At 55.2% G+C, this 17,565-nt stretch overlaps 1 protein-coding gene across 1 annotated transcript; it reads left to right on the top strand.

The window, feature by feature from the left end:
- The first annotated feature begins 1,243 nt into the window (after positions 1 to 1,243).
- On the top strand, positions 1,244 to 13,326 carry LOC142035500 (uncharacterized). Its single transcript, XM_075037602.1, has 2 exons — positions 1,244 to 2,590; positions 12,776 to 13,326. The coding sequence occupies exons 1-2, from the start codon at positions 2,113 to 2,115 to the stop codon at positions 12,949 to 12,951; spliced, it is 654 nt and encodes a 217-aa protein (XP_074893703.1). The 5' UTR covers positions 1,244 to 2,112; the 3' UTR covers positions 12,952 to 13,326.
- The last annotated feature ends 4,239 nt before the right edge of the window (positions 13,327 to 17,565 follow it).

The raw sequence follows: 17,565 nt of genomic DNA, 5'->3' as shown, positions 1-17,565 counted from the left end.
AGGATGCTGTAAAATCATCCTGGGGGACAGAAGTCACTGTGACCTGGACCATGCACACTCCAAGGGGGGCAGAAAAGCTTTTTCCTCCACATTTTCTTTGCTCCTGGGCTGTACAATCTATCGCCTACCTGAGCCTTGGTGATTTTTTTGTAAGGCAGAGATGTTCCCATTTTATTATATACCCTTCCAAGCCCCAGGCAGCTTGCAGGATTGCTGCTGGCTGGTAACACACACCAAAAAAAAGTTAGTCTTTTGCTATTATTTCTCAGAAGCTCCATTTGACTGCATTCAGGCCTAATGTAGTGATTTCCTTGCCCTCATGACAGCTATTTCTTACACGGGGAAGCTGCACAAAAAAAAGTAGATGTGAAAAATGGAGCTGTGATTTATTTTCACCTCCAAATATAGAAAGACAATTTCCCCCTCTCTAAGATTTCCTCTTCCTCCTCTTTAAATAAGTCCCAGTGCCTTCAGACCAAGCCAGCACCCCAGTAAAATCCCATTGCCAAGGCGGCTGAGGAGATGTGTTTGTAGGGAAGTTTAAAACCATCATCAAGGTGACCAGGGACAGGCTGGCTCTGACCAGTTTCCACAGACAGCTAGCCAGGGAGGGGAGATGGTGAGGCAGCTCAGCCCCAAATCCTGCAGGCTTTCTGCAAATCAGGCATCCCGCTGATGCCAAAACTTCGCTGGCCGGAGGCTGGGGAGGGGAGCAGGGCTGTGGGGAGCATCGCTCCCCTGGGATGCCAGCGGTGGGATTGATGATGTTCGTTCTCCTCCCAGCAGCGCCCGCGATTTGATTTCTCTCTGCCGACGGCGCAGCTCCCAGACAAAGGCTGTGCTCAGCGCTGGCAGGCGGGCTGGAGCTGGGGGTCGCCTCCGAGGAGACACCAGACCCGTCCTCAGCGCTTCCTGAGCCCGGGCTACTGCTGGGACACGCCGGCTGTGCCCCCGTGCACACGCGTGTACCCACGCGCACCCACACGCACGCTCCGGCTGCTCCCCACCTTCCCCTCAACCTCTCCGGGAAGATCCAGCAACCGGCTCAAGGCACATCTTTTGGCATCGGAAGGATTAGCTCCCCAGGGAGCAGCGGTGGAGGCTGAGCCTACGCTCCCGCCACGCATCGCCGGCTTCACAGCACGCTTGGGAGTTGTGGAGCCGACCTCTCGGCCGCTGATCCTCCTCATTGCTGGCAGCCGGGGCGGCTGGGAAGAGCGAGCGGGGCTGTAGGGTGAAGGGACAGGAGGGGAAGAGGACGGGGAGGGCTGTACACACACACGCACGCATGCACACGCACCCCGCAGACGACAGGCAGCGGCACTGGATCAGTTGCTGTTTGCAGGGAGGTCCGTAGGGAGCCGAGCGCTGATTAAAACAAGCCGGAGCATCAGGCGAGCAGATCTGTTCTCTTGCAAAAGTCCTTAAGGTAAAACCCGAGAGCGGCCGCTCCTTGTCTCGGCTGCTCTTCGGAGACCAGGCGCTGGGCTCGCTGCTGTCGTGGTCATCGTCTCTGACTATGATTTTGTTTTTAAAGGAATCGATTGGGAAATGCCAGCAAAAGAAGTTGCTGAAAGCCAGGCTGGCACGGCCGGGAGCTGCGTGCCGCCGGTTCCGTTGCACACCGGGAGCAGCTGAACTTTGTGGGTTTTGAATATACATTTCTCCTCTGCGGACACTTCGGGCAGCGTTACGGGGAGAGTCACGGCACGGCACCGCACACCTTGCGCCTGCTGTTACCCAGACCGAGTCCGGGGGACGGCAAAGGGGGGATTTCTGTCTCTCCAAGGACCATCACCTGTGAAAAGAAGCTGGAGAAAGGCAATTTTTCTTTCTTTTCCAGATGACTGAGAATACCTACAGGATCCTGTCTCTCCAGCTTTCATCAGTGAGTAGCATCAGGGAGAGACAGCTGAGGAACAAAAATGGTATTGGTCAAAATCATTCCAGCACCTACTTTTTCCCAAGGAACTTAATGCCCGTAGGGGTTTGCTGCGGGCATTTCCAGCAGTGAGGACCGACGTAGCACAGATGCATCCCTACTGGATCATGTAAGAATTTGTAAATGAGAAACCTACCCCAGCAAGACCATCTCTGCCCACTTTGCAGTACATGGTTTGGTGTAAGCACGGCAATTTTTGCCTCTTTCTCTCCCTTTTAAATCTCTTGGGCTTGGAGATCTCTTTCCTCATTGCAATTATGATTATTTGCAACATCAGTGCCATCAAAGATTGGAGCACTTTCCTCTCCCAGATCCTCCCCAGTGTTAACAAGACTCTGAACTTGGTACAGCAAGTGGAAGCCACCACCAGCTCGGTGGTAAGTGTCCTCCAGGACCCCGAGCAGGACAACTACCTGTCCAACAGCCAGTCCATGAACTCCAGCAACTTCACGGCTGGCCTGGACCACTTGTTCCAGTACTCGTACTCAGACAATGACCAGCTTTACAAGGAATACAAACCCCCTCCTCGAGACGCCATTCCTCTGCCCAAGGCCGTCCTCTACCTTCTCATGGCAGCCCTGGTGGTGGTGGCAGTGGCGTACGCCATTGTCGGGCATCTCATCAAGGACCTCATTCATGACTTTATAGGTGAGTGTGGGCATCACGCGTTGTCTGCATGTTGTCAAAAAGAGCCTGGTGCAAAGCCTGGGGATGCTGGCTGGCGTATCTCCTTTGATTTGGGTGGGTTTTAGACCAAGCCTTGACCCTTTCACATTTACAAGAGTGTTAGTTTATCTGATGTGCTGGGTTCTCCAAACTGAGCTGTACGTTGATCAGCTTCCCAGAGAAAATCCTTGGGTTTAGCTCCCTTCCCAAAGAAATGAGGCTTGTGCTTGGATGTATGTGTGTGTATAAATGGGTATGTGCGTAATTCTGTGCTGTGGAACGATTGTAAAATCCATTGGCCAGTTTCAACTGAGTTTGGATTAGAGGTCTCCAAAATGAAAAGTTTCACGGCAACAGATAACCTGACCACAGGATAACAACCCGCTAGTGCTTTGTGAATGAAAAGCTGCCATATGAGTTTAACCCCTTATCAGACACCAGTGAATCCACAAACTCCTGGGAAACAGCTCAGCAGTCTGGCTCCCTTGTACAGCACCTAACACAACCATCACAGCTTCTGCAACAAATCTGTACAATGATAGCCCAAAGAGTGCACATTTTTATGCGGTTTAGCTTCCCGGCTCTTTCGTTTTATCCCGTTGCTGATGAACGAGGTCCCTCGTCATCGGGGACAAGAGCACAAACACTCTGCTGCCTGCAGCCACCGTGGGCAGGCAGAAGTGCAGGCAGAGGTGCTTGGCTGCTTAGGGCAAGCCCTCAGTGATACTCTTGCTGTTTGCCTCATAATTTGTAAGGCTGGTGGTGCCGGGGAGTGCAAATGTGACCAATTCCTTTCTGAATCCCCAGTACTTTTGGCCCCCACACCCCGACAGCCAGCTTGCCACATCCTTTTGGGGGACAGGGCCCTCCTGCAGGAGCTGGTGGCAGTTTCCCAGCTCAGAGAGGGGGGCAGGAGGGATCCACAGAGGGATTTAAGCTCTTGGCTCCTGCAGATGTGCATACCCCCCCCCCCCGAAAGCTCTGGGGAGCAATGTCCTCTGCAGGGGAGTGGGACTGAAATCTCTTTGCACACCCCTTGCTCAGAGCCTGCCCCCCAGCCAGGGATGAAGCCCTGCAGGCTCCATCTCTCCAGCAGGAGGGAGATCGCACTCATCTGGAGCAAAATCCACTTGTTCATTCATGATTCCCCTTTATTTTCCTGCTCCCATGATGCAGGAGATAGATACATATCCGCCAAAACTTCGACCGGTGCCTGCAGGGCGGGCAGCACCCATGCCTTGCTGACGGGAGGGCAAGCCAAGTCCCTCAGGCAGGGGGTCACGACTGGGCAGGGGCTGGCATATCTGGGACACAGGTATTTGGGGAGGAGGTATTTGGGACAAGAAAGGTCAGGGACTGGCAGGGAGCAGGGCTTGGGGTCTCACATGAGGCTCAGCCAGGAAAACGGCAGGGAGCTGCTGCTGAGGAGTCTTTCTTCGCCCCAGCTGGAAGGGAACGGATATTGTCTTAAAGTGTTAAATATAACACTTAATCAGCAGCTTGCTGGGGCTGTAACGTCTCCCGGCTCTGCTGCTCATCTGATTTAGCGTTGCCTTCCCAACAAAGGTAGGCAGCAGGGACAGCACCTAAAAATATACCTGTTCCTGCCCTGAGGTGCTCAAAGGACCAGGTCAGGCCAGGTTAGAAACTCCCCCTGCGGTGGGAGCCGGTCCAGCCGCAGTGCCCCTGCAGAGCAGACACCCCTTCCCCGACTGCTGGAGTCCCTAATGCAGGAGAGCATGCATGTGGGTGCTCAAAACCACCCCTTGGGTGGGTACTGCCAATCAGGGCCAAAATCTGCATAAATGTCGTGCCCTCCCGGGCAGGGAGGGAGGCTGAAGCTGTAGTTGAAGGCGCCCGTGGTCCTGCCGTGCTATTTCCAGCTTAGCACCAACGCTCCCTGGTGACCTTGGGCACCTTTTGCTTTTGCCTCCATGCGGGATGGGGTCAGCAGGGTGCCCCTTCCCTCACAAAGCCCTTTGTAAAGGGACTTCCACAGCCTTTCACAGCACCGTGGCTGTCCCAGGGCTGGACAGGCACAGGGACAGCCCTGGGGTCTGCCTGCTTTCTGCCCCTTTGGAAGAAGCCTTTTCCTTCCCAGCTGAACGCCCTCGCTGAGGGCAGAGCATCCTCCCTGCCCCAGGTGGAGGTGACATCTCTCCGAGTTAGGATCAGAAATCCAGACGTGAGCTTCTGCCCCATCCAGACAGAGAGGAGAAGGCATTTCCTAAACTCCAGCAGCACCCCTCAGTGCCCAAGGCTGCCTCTGGCTAGTCCTATTTGGCATTCTGGGCCCATCTTCGCACCATTTAGACGCTTAAGATGAGCCAGTGCTCGGAGAAGAGCGGACAAGACCATGTTTGTTAACACTGCCAAGCAGCAGCCTTTAAAGAGAAGGGTTCATTTGAACGAGTTTGCATAAAATGACTTCAGGGACAGGACAGAGGGACTAAGGGATAGTAAATAAGAAGCTGGTCTATTAGCTGCTTTAACACAATGCCTGGATTTATATACTCGGCAGCAGCTCCAACCTCCGCTATCAGCGTTTCTGCACTAATCATATTTAGAAGGATACAGAGAGAGATGGAAATAAGATGCCAAAGGGCTGGAGCCTGTTTTGGGGAGATTAAAGTGTGAATAGTTAATCGCTACTTTAAACAGTCACTCGGAGACATCAGGGATGATTTGGACTCCTCAATAACAGCTTGTAGGACACGGCTGGAGGAGTCAAAGCATCACCCGGCCCCATGCGCTCACAGGGACCGTGAGAAGCGGGCGCTGGGCTCGGTTTGGGATGGCAGAGGGGCTCTCGGGATGCTGCCGAGTTCTTCCCCTGCGAAATCTGAAGGGGTATTTGAGACATCGACACCTCTCTCGCAGCCACTTCTTAAAAATTCAATTAGAGCTTGTCCAGGCATCCCCAGGGGGAGATGAATGCTGCTGTGATGCCCAGTGGGGTAGGGAGGAGTGGAAAATGGGAGGCTGCATTGGAGGAGAGGGAAAGATGTATCGTCGGAGAGCAGGAAGGCAGAGTTCCCCTTCAGCCAGGGTGGGGATTCTGTCTGTCCTTATCCCCCAGAGCACCTGGATATGGATAAGAGGGCTCTGAAAGAGCCCCTCTTCAGCTCTTCCTGGAGACACCTGGCCATAATACCTTAATTTCTCTCTGGTCCCTCCCCGCTTGCTCTGAACTGACAGTCTCTTGTTTGCGACTTTCCCAAAACTCATCAGACACCTCTGCTTGGGGATGGATGCGAGTCCCCCGAGGCGGGAGGAAGGCTCCTGCGTGAGCGCAGCTCAGACCTGGCTACCAGTTAAGACAAATGGGGTCAAAGCATTTGGAAAGCAGCTTAACTCAGGAGCGCTGGAGAGCTGCCAGAGACAGCGCTGCGGCGAAGTACCGGCTTGGCAAATGACAAGCCTGTCGCCAACGTACGAAGCGCCTAATTACTGCAATCCTTGGGAATCAGCCCGCCCTCCCTCCTCCGTCCCCAGCAGTTCACTGAATATTGCCCTTATTTAAAAAAAAGGAGAAAAGGAGGGAAAAAAAAAAAGTTTGACTGGAAACAAAGCTGTTGCCATGGAGACTGCAGCGCATGTGGTCCCAGGGAAAGCATCTTGCTGCCTGCACAGGAACCACACGGAAGGGTCTGTTGGTCTGTATGGGAGCTCATGCTTGACGGGGAGACCTTTGCTGGTGTCACCCAGTTCAGCCAAGGTCTCTTCTGTGTTGCTGATCTCTGGAGGAGACCTTGAGGAAACTTTTCCTGCCCAGCTGGGGTAAGGCAAGACAGGCTTGCCGATGCCAGGAGGACTGTGCTGGTCGATGACTTTGGGACTGCTCAAACTCCTAAGCCATTCTTGGAGCGGGGTCTTTCTTTTCTTTGCCCTTTTGACCCACCAGCTGTATTTTTATTTTTCAGCCTTATCTCCACCCGCCACATTTCAGGCTTCTTTAGGAAATGGTCTCCTTGAACAAAAGAACTGTGCATGAATGTAGCGTTGCTGAAAATAGCTGCTGGGTGATCCTGCAGGGATTCGGGATCTGCTTTTAATTGCTCCCACGCAGAACCACAGGGCTCTTAGGATAATTCAGCCTGTGGCAGGGATTGCAGATAGCATCTCAGGCCCATCAGAGACTGCTTCAATCTTCTTTTCAGACTCTGTTTTGGGGGTGATACATTTGCCTCCCAAAGTTATGGGAAGAGACCATGTCAGGTTTCCTTCTGTTTCCCCACTTTGGTGCTAACCCACCTCTGACACTAATCCCCCTACCTCAGTTTCCCTTTTGGTTCATGGTTGTGCATTAGGGGTTCCTTAGCCACTATTTTAGGGGTGCTGATGTCTAGCAGCAGCTGCCTTAGGATGGCTTTCACCAGGTTAATTCCTGCTCCCAGCTACTGTAACAGGCAGATGCCCCATCCCTGCATCCACCCTGGCATCGCTGCGGCTGTGGGCTGCAGCTATCGGCTGCACAAACAGCCACAGTGGTCCGGCCCTAAGAAAAGCAGGCAGAGGTGGCCCCTCTCTAGGACAGCTGCTTTCACCACCAAACCTTTGAAGCACAAAGCCCGAGCAGTGAGATGGCTCCCAGCACACGCTGCCAGGGATTGACCGAGGCTGGCCTCGAGGATGCACCATCCCACAGCGGCGTTTCCATTCCTGCCATTGCGTGGTCCGGTGATGGGCTGCGTCAGGTCCCTGGGGTAAGGACCGTGCCTTTCTACTCCTCTGCAAGTGCTGGTCTTCCTCGAGCTGAGACCGAGCAGGGCTTCTCACCGTCTGGCCATCTTTGCTCTGCCTCTATGGCGAATGCCTAAGGCTGGAAGACGTGGAGAGCAATTAACCACCCCCAGAAGCATCCCTGGCTCCCACGTACCACACCTGAGTCATCACCTCTCGGAGACCCGCTCTCTGCCCTGAGGATGGGACTGGGATCAAATCCAGGCTTCGTCCAGGGTTATACTGGTGCAGAGAAGCTGTTTTTAAGAGAATATTGTGATAAATTGAATGTCTTTTCTGTGTCGTCCCCTTTCCCCACCAGACACTTTGTACCCGTGACAACTCTGCAGAGGGACAGTGTCCTTACCTGTCCATCAGCAAAGCAGTGTGCTTGTGTTGCTCAGGGTGCAGGACAGTTTTGACTAGGCCAGCACAACTAACCTATGAAATTTTTGCAAAACAGGAAGGAAGAACAAACTCCGACAGCAAGTTAATTTAGAAAGACATGACTCTGGGGAGAAAGAGGGATTTCTTACTAACAAATTACTACTGACAGAGGCAGACAGAGATTTTCCAGCAGAACAAACCTGGGAGATATCTGCTGATTTTGCTAATGAATGAGCAGAGTCTGTCCTGCAAATGAGACAGATACAGTGTCCAGCTGCAATTGCTGCATCATGCCAAATGTATGAGGGATACCCTTGAACTCATGTCCATTGGGAATGCTTTGGCTGGAGCTGGTGCTGCTCTGCTGCAGGGTACGAGGCGATCGCTAGGTCAGGACCTGTTTCAGACAAAGAGGTCTTCTGCTCCTGCTGCTGGGAAAAGGGCTTTTTTAGCAGCTGTTTTCACACCCAGCTCCATTTAAAGCAAGTAAAACTAGAGCATGATTTTGTTCATCTAACATGTTTCCCCTTCCGTTCCTTGTTTCCATCTCTGCAGGGAGTGTGAATGTCTCACTCACCAGCTTGCATTTAAATTTCAGCCCTTTTTCCACCTCCCTTTGCTCTTCTGTCAGGGACATCTCTTTTCCAGTGGCTGAAGTGCCTCATGGACCCCCTGCCCTGTCACCGATGAATGCAGGGGACCTGGCCAACCCACCTGAATGAGACTGAGCGTAGAGCAACCCTGTGCCCCTGTGTACACAGGCAGCAGGAGGCTGCTCCCTGCTGCCTGTGCTGTAAGGGGTTTCTGAGCGAGGATGGTCCCTCATGCTGCCAGTGTGAGGAGGGGTAAAACACACTGCAAAATCTGGGCAGCCCTGAACGGTATTTTTCTGCCCCTTTGGATCAGCGCATCCCAAGTGTCCTGCTTCCAGGCATGCTGTCAAAGACTCAGGCAGAGCCAGGGAGGTGCAGGGGCACTTTGTGCCACATCACTCTGCTATTTACGGAGAGATGCTATTCTGCAGCTCCTGATCTACCCAGTCTACCCTATCTTCTCTCCCCAGCTGCTTTGGATCAATTGCTCCATATCGATCTCACCCCATCTCAGCACTTTCCACCTCGCCTTTCGCCCTGCAAGACCTCAGCAGGCGTGCTGAGCCTCGGCAGCACCTGGAGAACAGGGAGAAGTGTCTCTGGGTTAGCTGCTGCTCCCCCAGCCTGGCCGAGAAAGTCACTTTGTCCCTCTCTTTTATCTGAGGCATACGTGCCTGTGTGCATGCTCTGATTTTGTGGCATATGTTACAAGCTCCTTCCAGGGGCTGGGTAGGAGCAGGGAATGCTTTTCCTTACCTCCAAAGTGTGACCATCCTGGGTCCAGGGGTGCCACTGCCCCAGGAGTGCACCATGGGGCCCCTGCTCGCCCCAGCTCTGCCCTTGGGTGCCCCAGGTCCATTGGGTGTCCCCGTTCAGCCTGACTCTGCTTGTTTTCTAGCTAGAGCGTGTGTGAACCTGAATGTGGACTTTTCTCCGAAAGAGGATTTCATTTTCCTCTCGGTGCCAACGGTGTCCATTTTCTGTTGCCCATGCAGACCCCCTGCCAGGTGTGAGGGATGGAGAGAGAAATACCGGTCATGATGCTAAGAGCTTCAGCTAACTTCAGTCAGTCACCACCGTCCCTCAGCTCCTGGCCCCTCACCACCCTCCATCACCTGATTACAACCCCCCACAGGGTTCATTATCCGAGGTTTCTAACACATGTTTGTGCACAATATGAGGTTGTGCATCCCATCCCCTGCAAAGGTTCTTCCACATTAGAACAAGGTTTAATCACATCAGGACCAAAATGTGCAGGTCCCCTCTTTCCTCCCGCTCGTCCCTCCCCAGACATCCTATGGGAGACCTTGGGGGACCCCAATTTCTCACCCACAGGCTGAGCAAGCTGGGGAGAAGCTGGAGGGAGAAGCTGACAAGGAGCATGCACAGCTGGGACAGAGCCGGCCGGTGGCAGCTCTGTCAATGAGGGCGCTGACATTTTTATGGTTGTTTCTTCAGGGTCCTGCTGGCAGGAGATTCTCCGCCGGCTCCATGGGGCCTCGCTCCCCTCTTCCACACATGGCAACATGCTGAAGTTACAGGCCATAAATGGCCACAAATAACGTGTAATTGTGTAATTACTTCACTCCTTACTTACACAGTCAAATCATAAAGGCATCGCAGTAAATACCCTCTAATGACAGCCTAATTACATCTTCCTGCAGATTACCGGGTAATTAGATCCAGCAGGCTCCAGAAATAATTCCCAGGGAAGCAGCGGTTCAGATTAGCGCGTACAATCCAGCCTGCTCTTACCCGGGAATTAGACTGTGGCAGCCTCACGCGAGCCGCACTCCCCGGGCACCCTGGCCAGCCATGTCCCCTTTGGTGACGATGCACCATGACCCTTTTCCCGTGGAAACGGCTTTTGCTGAGCCCCCCGGTGCTCTCCCAAAACACCCATCCTCTGCGTTTCTGCCTTTACCACGGTGCCGTGCCCAGCTCTTGCTTCTTCTGCTGCCTGCAAATGTTCAGGCATTTGCCACGGGTTCATCACTTGGCCACCAAATGCCACTTCCCCTTGCTCACAGGCACGCAAAGCTGGGCTCTTCGCTTCCCCTTGCATGCAGCAACCCTCACCCGATGGCTCCTGGTGTATTTGGGGACCTGTCACCTCTTCTTCTACAGGTTATTCCCCTTCTTCCGTGCCGGACCAGCCTCTGCTCCCACTGGAGTTTTACGGCTGACGTCAAGGAAAGCAAGCCAAGAGCTTTAATAGTATTTGTAGGAGGCAATCTTGTTATTGCTTTCCAGATCCTTCTCACGCCAAGCGGCTGCGTGGGGGCTGGTGCGAGCCTGGGAGGTTTTGGGGGCAGGAGGGGGGGGTCCGGCCAGCGTGGCCCCAGTCCAGGCTGCAGGGCCAGGCTGGGAAGCACCCAGTGGAGTGTTTGGCTTTGGTCTAAATCCAGTAAATCCAAGTAAATGGAGGCTATAAAGGAAAAAAAAAAAATAATTGAGCCTTCCAGGCGTAGCTGATTTCCTTGGGGAAGGGTTGTGATGGGGAGTCTAGGCTCTGGTGGGGTCTCTGCACCATGCAAGTGAAAGCTAAATGTCCCGGTTGGGACTCAGGGCAGACCCAGGGCTCCCCAAAAGCCTTTGGACCACGTCTTTGCCGAGTTTCCCAATCACTCTTGCCAGCACCACGGTAGTTGTGGGGACTGTGGTGGTTCTTCTTCTGCCCTTCCCACCGCAAAACTGGTAGACCCCACTGGCATGGTGATGGAGGTGAACAAAAAAGGAAAACAACAAAAAAACAGTCACATTCCGGACAAGTTGCCTGCACCCAGCGTGGTGGGAGCTCTCTCCTCCTTGGAGCCTGCACCCGCTTCAAGCCAGCCGACACCAGCAGTGGGACACAACCCCCTCTTCTCCCTGCCCGGCCCCCATGGCAGGGGTGGACACCCCCCCTGGCTCCACAGCATAAGCGTCACCTCAAAAGCCATGCCCTGCGCCCTTGGGGATGGTGTGGCCAAATGGGTTCAGGCTGGAGAAGAAAGTCAGACGTTGCATTGCAAAAACGACAAAACTTTGGGTGGTGGGGGTTTTTGTTTGGTTTGGCTTTGTTGGTTTTGGGGGTTTTTGTTGTGGTTTTTTTTTTTTTTTTCAAAAAAGAAGCAGCAGCTTTGGGGCTTTCAAAAAAGCCCCAGAACTCAACCTACAGTGCACATGCCAAGCACAGGGAGGACCACAGGTCATTCCCATCTCTTTTCTCACACCTGCAGCCATGTCTGGACACCACTGGTGACCCAAGAAATTAGATCTTCCACTCCCTTCACACCTGGGATCCCACCCTGGCATTTGCCATCATTCAGCCTTGCTTTTGCTGCAAAATATTTTTCTACAGCCTGTGAAAAAGGCAACATCTCACTGTGATTAAATTTCTCTGGCCCGGCTCCGCCAGGCAGCCTGCATCCTCCACCAAAGAGCTGCAGCTGAACTGCCCCATGAGGACAGAAAATACCCCATGCCACAAAGAAGAGAAGTGTTATTTCTTGAGAGCGATCCATTGGCAAATAGTGGAGTCCCTCAGAAACAACTAAACCATGCTGGTCCTTTTGTCTGCTTCCTGATAGCTGTCTCTGCTTTATTTTGGGAGCAGGGCTGAAGCAGAGGGGTCCTGGTGCTCCACTGCCCACTGCCACCGGGTCCTGCCCAGCCCCAGGGGCTCCTCTCCCCTCACCTGGGTTTCCCCAGCTTTGGTTTCCTCATCGCTGATGTCCCCCCGTCATGGCTGGGCATAGCCGCTCACCACCCAAACAGCCAAATTTTTTAAAAAATAGGTATTTGGGAAGCAGCACCACTTGCCTCCACTGAGCCACAGCCCCTCGTGCTGCAGGGGATGTCTTGATCACACGACCATCCAGCAGCAATCACTGTATTTTTGGGGGGGATCAGTAACCCCCTGGGTTATGAGAGTGGCTGGATCAGCTCAGAGCCACGTCCTGGTGCCCCAGTGACCTGCCAGAAGCACAGCCCCAAAGCTGCCCATGGAGGGTTTGAAGCCCTGGTGTGGCTGTGACACACTCCCGTGGCAGATAAACCATGTCCTCAGCCATGCCTCCAGCCCCAGCTGGATGTCTCATGGTTATTCAATCATCCTCTCTGTTTCCGACAGCAAAAACCCGCTGTAGGAAATCCATTGCTGGAGAGCCCAGATGCATACTTCTTTTCGGAGACACTTCTTTTTCATTTGGGGGATTAGCGGGGTGATTTCATTTGCCTAAGCCGGGAGGGCTTCCAGCAGCCAGCAGCCTGAAAACCAGCCGAGAGCTGGGAAGAGCAGAGACCCTGGTACCAGGGGAGGGAGGGGGCTGAAGGGGCAGGGGTGGGCAAGGGACCCTCCTGGGGGTGAACCCCCAGAGCGAGGGGTAGGATGTAGCGGGAGGCAGCAATTTCCCAGCCAGCTTTGACTCTGGGAACAGCCAGCGGCAACCAGGGGCTTGTTTTGTGCTTTTCCCTCCTCCAGACTGGATCTTCGGCCCCGGCCCAGATGACAACAGCAACAAGAGCGACGTCAACTGCATCAGCAACAGCGTCAATGAGATGAGCGAGATGCCCGAGGCACCACGGCACAGGGACCGCCAGCCCCAGGACGTGGTCATTGCCATCGGCGAGACCTCCCACCTGCCGCAACAGACGTGACCGGCGTGGTGTCCGGGCCAGGCGGGATGGAGCAGTGGGATGGAGCGGAGGGATTGGAGTAGAGGGATGGAGTGGAGGGATGGGGCAGCAGGATGGCACAGCGGGACAGTGCAGCAACCACCTTGCAGGACCAGGCAACAAGAGGAAAGGACAGGCAGAGCCGGCACCATGGAGCAAAGCCCTTCTCACCCCGGTTTTGCCAACCTCTAAGGACCTTGCCGGGGTGGGCAGCATCACCCCTTCTCCTGGGTTCGTCAGTCCTGCCCTGATGTCTGCCCGTGGGTTCGTGACCTCCATTTCTTCCCTGTGAATAGCAAAAAAAAAAAGCAAATGCAAAATACACCCACCAAACAAAGCTCGCAAGAGAAATGAGCCAGAGAGGAGCCAGGCGGTCCTTTGGCATTCAGCTGTCCATGGCACGGGGATGGGGTGGTGAAAAGGGTGAAGGAGACAAGGAGGCTGCATGAGAAATAGGGATGTCTGCATTTCTGGGGACAGATGCAGGATGCAGCAGGGAGCTGGGGCTGCAGTGTGAGCCGGGAGCTGCAGAAAGGCACTGAAATGTCAGTAGGGGCCAAATCCAGCCCGGTACATTGATGACCTGCCCAGGCCATCACTCCTCCCCTTAGTTTTGCAGCTCCAGCTCGCAGCCCATTTCAGCAGGTGCATCCCATGGCTCTGGGACAAGGGGTGACAGCCCCACCTCCCCAGAGAGCCTTCCTCCCCCGTGCCCATGGCCAGACCAGGGCCACCACCTGCCCTCCACCACCAGCTCTGGTTGAGCCCAGCATCTCCTGACCGGGAGCAGCCCTGTTGAGGCACGGCACACCCCTGTTCTCCAAGGAAAGTTGCTGGAGGCGAGGGCAGGGACCCCCCTGCAGAAAACCCCAACTCTTCGGGGTAGAAAATAGTCCCTATATGGTTGCATCCCTCAGACTCATCCCAGCATGGCCATCCCCCTTGTCACCCCCAAACTAGCTGTCACCACGAGGGGTGCTGGCTCTGCACTGGGGTCAGCCACATGTGTATGCACTGATGGGGTGAGGAGACCTCCCTCATCTCCTTGGGAGCCTTCCTCTTCCCTCCCAGGGCAACATCACCCCAAACTGCCCTTCTGTCTTCCTGCCACTTCTCTCTGCCCAAAGGCATCCTTTCCCATTGCTAACTCCAGGCAGATCACTGCTCCCTCCTTTTTAAGAGGCTCAGGGAAAGCCAGCAGCAGCCAAGGTGGGGGGTGAGCTCCCAAACCAAGCAGAAAAAGGAGCATCCTGATGGCTTCATTGGTATTTTAAGGACAGCTCTTGCCCCATTCAGGGTTTTAAACCAGGATCCATCATTTCTCTGTGAAGCAGAGCAGAGGCACCAGGACCAAGCTTATTCCTTGGTCCTGGTGCCTCTTCCTTATGAAGATCCCTTTGATCTCCACATCTTTCCTGAACTTAAAAAAAGGCTATACCGATGGCCTGGAGACCCAATTACGGGAAAAGGCAAGTAGTCAGGAATTCTGCCTCTAGTTCAGGGAGAGGAGCCCTGCCTTTCCCAGCCTGAGGTACCCAGCGCATCCCTAATAGCAGGGGCCAGAGCATCATTTTACCCTTCTGAAAGCGGTTAGGGAAAATGGATGTGCTTTCGACCTCCTGCTCTGATGGCTTTTAATGACAGCCACACCAGCAGTCTCACGCTGGGGCTTTGTCAGCTTTGCAGCAAGCAAAGGTGGTACTGACAGTACTGCAAACCGTCCCTCAGTAATTAACCATCTCCAGTCAGACACATCATTGCTGCCACCATCGTTTTTCTCCCATTTTTTTGTCCCTGGGTTTGTAACACGGCTGCTCTGGCAGCTGCCAGACGGCTCCTGCGCTGGGGCTGTCGAGGGGAGCTGGGCAGTGATGCTGCAGCAGCGTGGGGGGATGCGGGGGGTGTGATCCCGGGTCTGTTGGCCCCCGGGAATGGGACTGCAGTGCCAGAGCTGGCTGTGGGCTGGGGAAACTGGGAAGGTCCAGATTCCTGGGGGCCAGGAAATTGGGGGGGGGGGGTTGTCCTTGCTTCCCTGCCCTTTCAACGTCTAGAGGCTGGGCATCGGGTTCACGCAGGTTCCCCCAGCCACTGCTGCGGAGGGGTGGTGGGACCATGTGTCCAGCACAGATGGTCCCTCAAAGGGACCGGTACCCACCATGGGGACATGCCACTCACCCGGGCACGACTGGTCCCCCCGTGGCTGCAGACAACAGTCCCAGCAGCAATTCTGCATCAGGGACCCATCGCCCACCAGCAGCTGGAAGTAAGACGGAGCCTTCCCTGAGGATGGAGGCAGCCACCTCCGCTCCAGCCGGGTTCTTGCTCCCTTCCCAAGACACCTTGGGTCCCACATGGCGTGGTTTGACCATGGGGAGCTGCTCCTGCGGCAAGCAGCAGCTCGTACCCAGGGCCAGGGTGGCTGTCACCCACCCCAGGCCACTGTCCTCCGAGCAGGAGGAGAAGAAGGAGAAGAAGGAGCCAAGCTCCCTCCTGTGGCCGCCTGCACCGGGTCCCACCGGGCTGCCCAAGGCTGGGAAGGGGAAGGAAGCCCCCTCGACCCTCTCCCCTCCCCGGCCTCCTGGAGCCAGGACCCCCCCCTTGGAAGCCCCTCTTTTGCAAGGATGCAAGGAGGGATCCTGGTGCTGTGTTCAGCCCCCGGACCGACCGAGCCCCCGGTAACATTACGGTGGTGTGTAGGTGGGGGGAACCACCGGCCGCCTCCATGAGCCGCAGGGTCACGCCTGGTCAACGCCAGGGACCAGGCTGGCACTGGAGCTGTGCAGGACCCCATGGCTGTAGCTGCTTTCTCTACTGACCCTGCTGGAACCTGCCACACACCAGGGCAAAAAAACGCAGAGGACAGCAGTTTCCCACGCCACCTTCCTTCACACCACCCCGTACCACGTCACTGCCGTCATCTGGTATCTGCCTTCCTCCTCTTCCTCCTAATTTGGGGAGGGGAGAGCTGTTTGGGGCCGGTACAAGTGGGGCAGCTACCTCATCTACTCTTCTCACCCACCAGGGCCCCCACTCCAGGCTGGGCTGTCCCCCCAGCCCTTTCCTTGTCCCCCACGTCCTCCAAGCAGGGGACGAGGGTCTGGCCATCCAACATCAGGGGTCCAGGGGGAAAGTCCATGGGAAGAGGTGCCCAGGGCTGCTTTACCCAGGGGAGGTTTTGGGGGATGCCAAGAGGGAAGGGGGCTGATGAGGGTGCCAGGCTGCTCTGACTGCTCCAGTCCCTGAACCTCTTCAGTGCAGGAGGTTGCTCTTTAAGTCCCTCTTTCCTCCTGTAAGCGCCTTAGGGAGCAGGGGCAAGAGATGCTGGTGCTTTTTATAGCAGCTGTAATCCCCACTGCTCACACTGCCTGTGCCCTCCCACCCCGAGGCCCATGGCTGAGCCTCCAAAATGGGGGCAGCTGCCCAAAAACTGCCTTAAACCCCTTTGGTTCCCAGCATCCCACCTCTCTCCCAGGGCACAGATCCTGGCTGGGGCTGGTTCTGGGCTCAAAATCCCTTTGCAGAAGACATTGGAGGGCCACAAACGTTGCACGCCCCTCCCAGTCACAGCACTCTGCTGGGAAAAGACAGACAGACAGATGTACAGAGACACATGGATGACCACCAGAGCAGCTGCCCAGCCTCTCTGCTCTGCTCTGAGACTCATGGAGCTGGAATCAGCCCCACGGCACAGCCACAAAAAAGCCTCCAAGAGCAGGAGAGGCTGGGGAGGGCTGGGAGTTTCCTTCTTTTCTGATCCCCCCCCACCTTTAACAAGAGGGAAACTGAGGCAGGGAGGGAGTGGTGAAGGAGCAGAGTGCTCCTGGCCCTGCAGTGCAGGAGCAGAGCCTTTTGCAGGGAAGCTGATGAGCTTTAAAGGCTGACGAAGCTCCACGCTTGGATACAACCCCCGAGACCTGAGCTTCAGCATTTTATCAGGGTGGTTTTGGTGCTGGGGTGGCTGGTTTCCTTTACTCAGGCTGCACCCGCAAAGCCAGGGGTTCCATTTGGGCCATCCAGGCTTCATCCCTGGGGATGAAGAGAACTAGGGAAAAGGGATATGAAACAAGGCAGTAGGAGGTTTGGTGGGGCAAGACTGGGTGCCTGGCAGAGGCATATTCAACCTACTGTCCCTGTCCCAGTGGCCAGCGCTGTCCCCCCACCCAGCCCCGGTCCTGGTTCCCCCCCAAGGACCATGGCCATCCATGGAGGACAGCAAGTGCTGCAGCTGCTTTGCTCCCATTTGGGGACATCCACCTCTGGTCCTGCTCCCCATCCTTCCCCACTGGTGTCCCCAATGGGGATGTATCCCCACATTCCCCTGAGAGGTGGCCGTGCAGCACGAGGCCATCAGTCCTGGCCAGGCAGCGTCCCTGCCTTCCCCTGCCAGCCCCTGCTGTCCTCCCGGCTGCCGTGCAATTTCTCCCTTAAGCAGCTGAGCTTTTACGTCTCTCTAGCCAGAAGACCCCCTGACTCTGCACCCTGCCAGGGGGAAGCCAACACATCTTTTAACCTCTTACTCTTTCTGTTTTACTGCCCATGGCAGAGGCAATTTTCTCTGGGCTCCAGGACCAGGGGGACTCGCAGGAGAGGGCAGCA

This window comes from Buteo buteo, chromosome 10 (genome assembly GCF_964188355.1).
Source record: "Buteo buteo chromosome 10, bButBut1.hap1.1, whole genome shotgun sequence".
In the NCBI taxonomy this organism is placed as follows: Eukaryota; Metazoa; Chordata; class Aves; order Accipitriformes; family Accipitridae; genus Buteo; species Buteo buteo.
The sequence above is the reverse complement of the archived record's forward strand: the minus strand, read 5'-3'. Positions and strand labels throughout refer to the sequence as shown.

Excerpts from the sequence above, each read along its gene's own strand:
- LOC142035500 (XM_075037602.1), top strand. The coding sequence starts at position 2,113 with ATGGTTTGGTGTAAGCACGGCAATTTTTGCCTCTTTCTCTCCCTTTTA. Across the intron at positions 2,591-12,775 it reads CCTCATTCATGACTTTATAG|ACTGGATCTTCGGCCCCGGC; the intron begins GTGAGTGTGGGC and ends TCCCTCCTCCAG.